Here is a 6,057-nt window from a genome sequence, read left to right on the forward strand (position 1 = left end):
GACCTGTATTAGTATTTGGACTTGGTTTTGAACTCGTTCTTGGCCTCAGACTCGGTCTCAGACTTGATCTCGAACTCGATCTCGGACCCAACTTTAGACTTTGTCTTGGACTTGATCTTAGACTCGGTCTAGGACCCGATCTCAGATCTTGGACTCGATTTTGAACTTGGTTTCGAACTCGGTCTCAGAGTCTGTCTCAGACTCAATCTCGATGAACTCTTTATCATTTTGGTCGTGCTTTTGGGGATCCTTCAGCTTACAACACCTCGAGGAGTTGGTTCCTTACAACTCCACCACCCATAAAAGAAGTTCGATGCCCACATTGAATGTCTTTTTTTAATTCTATGACTGGACTTATGTGGTGCCGGAGGGGCCGCCCAAGGAAGTGCTCAAAAGCAACTCCCACTCTTGGAAGGGAAACTAACTACGGTGCTCCCGACTCATGTAGAGTGATGCCTCACTTGAGTACCTTGTGACTCATTGGTCCTCGCCCTTCCTAGGGGCTTAGGCCTTCCCTTCAAGATGTAAATGGGGGAGTAAGGGTACCCATACTGAGCCGTTAAGCCACAATGTTTCCCCCTAATGTCCCGAAGCAAGTGTTGCATCCAGGCTTGGGATTTAGAGGGTCCTATGATCAAGTTTTGTTGTACCAAAGGATGTTGGGAATCTAGAGGCTTGGTGTGCTTGGTTGCTTGTGTCTGCAGGGAATGTAACTAAATCTTAATTCTAGTTTAACCCAAAGAAGGGGATTAGGAAATAATTTGGGAATCTGTGGATGGATGGCTAACATTTTATTGCTTGTGCAATGAGCAAGTTGTAAGGAACCAACTCGCCGAGGTGTCGTAGGCTAAAGGAGCCCCGAAAGCATGACTAAAATGATAAAGAGTTCATCGGATGGGACGAGTCTAAGATCGAGTCCAAAGCCGACTCTAAGACCGAGTTCGAGATAGAGTCTAAAATCGAGTCCAAGGCCGACTCAGAGACTGAGTTCAAGACCGAGTTCGAGACCGAGTTCGAGACGGAGTCCGAGATCCAAAATCGGGTCTGAGACCGAGTCCAAGGTCGAGTCTGAGATCGGGTCCGAGATCGAGTCCGAGACCGAATCCGAAGTCGGATCCGAGATCGAGTCTGAGATCGAGCCAGAGACTAAGTCTGAGTACTAATACGGGTCAAGGGGTGAAAGCCCAAAGCGTGCATCTCCCGGTGGGGGGCTCCAAAAGTATAGTAGGGATAGTGAGGTCTAGGAACCAGTTTTGAAGGAACTCTCCAGTGGGGCTTCCAAATTGACTTGAGGTTGGGACTGGGACCGAGGGGCCTTGGGTGGGAGTGAGTATGGACTTGGTTGGTGCTAGAGGGGCCATCCAAGGAAGTGCTCAAGAGCAGCTCCCACTCCCGAAAGGGAAACCGACTGCGGTGCTCCCGGCTCATGTAGAGTGGTGCCCCACTTGAGTACCATGTGGCTCATTAGTCCTCGCCCTTCCTAGGGGCTTGGACCTTCCCTTCGGGATGGAAGTGGGGGGGTAGAGGTACCCATACAAGGCCGTTAGGCCACGGTGTTTCGCCCCAGCATCCCGAAGCAAGTGTTGCACCCAAGACTTGGGATTTAGAGGGTCCCATGATCAAGTCTTGTGGTACCAAGGGATGTTAGGAACCTGGAAGCTTAGTGTGCTTGGCTGCTTATGCTTGTGGGGAGTGTAGCCGAACCTTAAGTCCAGTCTAACCCGGGGAGGGGGATTGGGAGAGTTTTGGGAATCCGTGGATGAATGGCTAACACTCCGTTGCTCGTGCAGTGAGTAGCTGAAACCAAGTAGGACCAAGTAGGAGCTAGTACCATAGGCGGGAACCTTGGCGAGGGAACTTAGCAAAAGCCAAGGCAGTGTTGGATGGATAAACGAGGTAAGCTGGCAAATTGAAAAGGAAAAATTTGTGGCTTACACAAGTAGGACCAAATAAGAGTTGGTACAATAGGTGGGAATCTTGGCGAGGGAACTTAACTAAGGGCAAGGCCATGGTGGTCGGATAGATGAGGTAAACTAATAAATTGGAAAGGAAAAATTTATGGCTTACATTATAATGATTATTTGCCAATCTTTTTGGTATACATATGTCACAAGTGTATAGAGTTCTGTTAGTGCTTCACCATATAAACTCCTATATGATTATGATCCAATATTACCAATAGAGTTGAGTTTACCTTTGCAATTACCATGAGTTAGCAATGCTAGGTCTTAGGATTAGTATTGATGAGCATTCTTCCACTTGTCAAAGCTAAGTCTATTGAATATGTAAGCCATATATAAGTGGGACAACAACAATGCTATAACTTCCAACAAAGTATAAAATAGATGACTTGCTTTTAATCTATTTTCCCATATGATTTGTCTAAAGGGTTCCCTGCTCAATGGAAGAAGGACCGTATCGGGTGTTGTGGCAAGTTGGATTATAAGTTTATGAGATTCAACATGATATTTAACATGTTAATTCCCTAGAAATTATGCATATGCAATAATTGAAATGCTTTATATAAAAGGATCAGGAATAACTAATACCACCTATAGATCCAATGGTGCCTTTTTATGATGTTCCTCCAAATCCCAACCTATCAACTAGAGAACCCTAACTGCCTTCTATTCTTTCGAGAGGAGAGGGATAAGGTCGAAGTGTATGGCTATGTGTTGTATATAAATATTAACAGTCACACATTAATATTAGCATAGTGAGATTTTGATAGCTATTGAATTGGTTTCAATTTAGACCATTTGCTCCTATATATAAACTAAGGTTTTTGGATTTATTCCTTTTCTATATTCCATGCACTCACAATGTATTATTAAAATGACATATGGATCTATGAATTAAAAAATCTATGAACTTTAATAATTTTTCATATACTTATTAGTACAACTTACAAAAATAAAAATAATTATTTATTCTAGATAATTATTTACTTGTTAAAACTTGTGAAGATTATTAGAGTTAATTACTTATCAATGTATTATATTAGTTAGCAAAAATTTACTGTATATAAATTGGGAGTTATCCACTACAACTAAATGATGAAGTAATATAAGTTATACGCTTAAATAAAATTTCATGCTTTTAAGTATAAATTTTAAATGGCAGCCATTGGCTCGTGACAAAAGAAGCCTTTGGGTTGAACAAAAGCTCTCAATCCATCGATTCCCATCGTGGAGCCAACACCAGACCTCTTTCTTCCAGACCTGGGATGAATTTCCGGAGTGAAAGCAATCAAGAACAATGAAAAGAAAGTGGAAGTTACCATGGTACGCGAGGTGAGACCCGATCACAGCAGTTCCAATAGCCGGTGCCGACCTTCAACTCTACAAAAGATAAACGGAAGAAATCCAAAGAGTTTGCATCACTTAGAACAAGAAAGAATTCGAGCGAACCATTTAGAATTGCCTCTGCGTCTTCGAGATGCTTGCTAAAGACGCTGGCAGTAAGACCGTACTCTGTGTCGCTCATCAAAGTGGTGGCTTCGTCATCGTCTTCCACGCACTGCGAGAGTTTCTCCACTTCAAGACCCTAGTGGAAAAACAAATCAAAATCTTACCATCACACCCACGACAGGACCAAACGTTTCCTTCCGCATAATCGACATTTGGTGATCAACATCTGTTAGAATCTGCAAGAAAGCCATCCTTGGTTTTCCCTCGTTCAGAAGATAGAAGAAACTTAAAATTTTACCGTCGGAGGAACGAAGTAGCCGACTTTGTGAGCAGTACTGTTTGTGGTGTCGCCACCGACGTCTACCTGAGCACCCCGATTAATTGCCTCGGCAAGCTGCAAAGATGGCCGAGACAGGAATGAAAAGAACACAAAAGAAGTAAGAAAAATCTCGAAAAGCTCTAGTAAATACCAGTTTTCCGATTTTTTCTACTTGCTTTTTGGTGCAAAGAGGTCCAATATAAGTGTCCTCCAAAGTAGGATCTCCAATCTGTTGTTCAAAAAGAGTATCATCCACAAACAGAAATTGGTGATTCATATATTACCCTGTACGAATGAGATATCTTCTTCAAAGCTTCCATGAAAGGAACATAGACCCGCTTGTTGACATATATTCTTCGTATAGAGCAGCAACTCTAGTACACAAAGCATGAAATGAAGATTAAACAACTAGAAAGGTTACTTGTCCGGCGTTATAGAAAGCTCCATCCGCGACTGTGGTTGCCGTAGCTAGGATATTGGGGACATCGTGACGTATATAAGCAGCGTCTTTACCACCAAGCTCTAATTGAAGCTGTAAAATCAAAGAAAGAAAAAGAGAAGAAGAAAAACCCATAAGGTATGATATCTAAGTTATTGTACTTGCCTTGACAAGGTTTGGAGAGGCTTTCTTCGCAATCTCCAAGCCAGTATCGTAAGACCCCGTGAAAAACAATCCACCAATGTCTTTATTTCCAGCAATCCTGGAGCCTGTGTCGGCTCCTCCGCTAGAGATGACAAACACGTCCTCTGGAATCCCAGCCTGCGTCCACACAAGTTAGAGCAAAAACTGCAGAGAAAAAAGAAGAAAAATCTTCTATATACATTGTGTAGCATGTCTGTGATCTCCTGGCCTGTGAGGCTCGCATTCTCGCTGGGCTTGTAAAGCACGCAATTCCCAGTGAGAAGTGCCGGGGCGAAAACGTTCGCAGAGAGGAAGTAAGGATAATTCCATGCTGATATGTTTGCGATCTGGAAAGAGTGAGACCAGGATTTCTTCTTTACAGTGCTATGGAAAAAAAAAGCTTACCACACCGAGCGGCTCATACTGTACTTTCTCCTTCAATCTGGAGCTTTCCAGAACCGTTTGCGTTCCTATCACCTAGGACAACGTCCAAGATGACAACTTCGAATGAATGACGCTTTTACCTTTTCACAGTTTTCGACGAAGTAGTGAATCCGATCCACAGTGGCAGCAATCTCGCTCCTTGCTTGAGATATCGGCTTTCCTGTCTCGGAGGTGAGGATTTTTGCTAGCGTCGTCTAGACATACCAGGTAGAAGAAGATTGTTACTGCTCGAAGCAAACCGAGGAAGATAAATCTAGTCTACCTTTCTTGTTACCAAAGCATCAGCAAACTTTTCCAGAGCCGCCTGCAAGAAGAAAAATTCCTCGTGTGTGTGCAAAGAAGGAAAAAAAATAACCAGACCTTTCGTTGATCAACGTGTGTAAGCTTCCAGCGCTTGAGCCCCGTGTGTAGATACTCGAGCTTTCTTTCGATCTAAAAAAACCACACAAAATGGAGAACTAAGATCAGATGAAGAAGAAGAAGAAAAACAAAACCAATGTGTACATCAGGAATGGTGTCCTCTTGCAACTCTCCTACTTTCTTCAGAGTAGCCGGATTCGTGATATCAAGAACATTTCTGTAACCAGGCCACCTGAAAAAAAAAAGGTTTTTTGCGAAGTCTCAATGAAAAAATCCGGAGGAAGAGAAAACCAAAAAACTTACGATGTGTTAGGCTTGATCGGCTTGTTGGCACGATAGAATCGCTTGACAATCTTGCAGAAACTAGCCATGAGCTTGCACTTTCAATCGATTTGGAGGAGCGCAAGAATGCCGCATTGCTCCATTTCCCCAATATAAACCCTAAGCCCTAGAATTTAAATTAACGTTAATCCAACAGTAAACCTGTGAGGCCCCCTGTTTTAGGGTTCTTGGAGGAAGGTGGAAGAAATGCACACTAAAATACGATGCAGCAGAAACTCCTGGCTGAATGCCGACAACTCACAGCTCGTATCGAGCCTGCACCAGCACGATTTCTTCCTCGACCTGGCCTCTAGAAGTGGGACGATCGGGAAAGATCCATGATCTTGGCGATTTCTGAGGGCGTCGCCTATGAGATGCCGTGGCCGAGTTTGATGGAGCCCAGCAGCGATCGTCTAGACGTTCAAAGCTGGCTGCTAGGAAGGGCATGCTTTCGGGATTTTCTGGAGGAGTTCTTGGCGCTGCCAAAGGCAAGAACGCTCGAGCTCGATGGTGCTGTTGGTAGTGGGGCGGTGATGCTGGCATTGCGATGCTTGCGATGCTTGCGAGACTTCGGGATGGAT

The 6,057-nt window shown here is 43.9% G+C and overlaps 1 protein-coding gene across 1 annotated transcript; it reads right to left on the minus strand.

The window, feature by feature from the left end:
- Positions 1-3,054: 3,054 nt before the first annotated feature.
- LOC9634491 (succinate-semialdehyde dehydrogenase [NADP(+)]) lies at positions 3,055-5,589 on the minus strand. Its single transcript, XM_024684624.1, has 16 exons — positions 5,459-5,589; positions 5,300-5,387; positions 5,156-5,227; positions 5,058-5,099; positions 4,876-4,989; positions 4,757-4,828; positions 4,552-4,698; positions 4,334-4,489; positions 4,151-4,261; positions 4,014-4,103; positions 3,881-3,958; positions 3,709-3,804; positions 3,575-3,646; positions 3,411-3,519; positions 3,281-3,341; positions 3,055-3,221 (listed from the first exon to the last, which is right to left on the minus strand). Exons 1-16 carry the CDS (start codon positions 5,524-5,526, stop codon positions 3,113-3,115), a joined length of 1,485 nt encoding a protein of 494 aa, XP_024540392.1. The 5' UTR covers positions 5,527-5,589; the 3' UTR covers positions 3,055-3,112.
- Positions 5,590-6,057: the final 468 nt, after the last annotated feature.

Source organism: Selaginella moellendorffii, unplaced genomic scaffold (genome assembly GCF_000143415.4).
Source record: "Selaginella moellendorffii unplaced genomic scaffold, v1.0 SELMOscaffold_41, whole genome shotgun sequence".
NCBI lineage: Eukaryota > Viridiplantae > Streptophyta > Lycopodiopsida > Selaginellales > Selaginellaceae > Selaginella > Selaginella moellendorffii.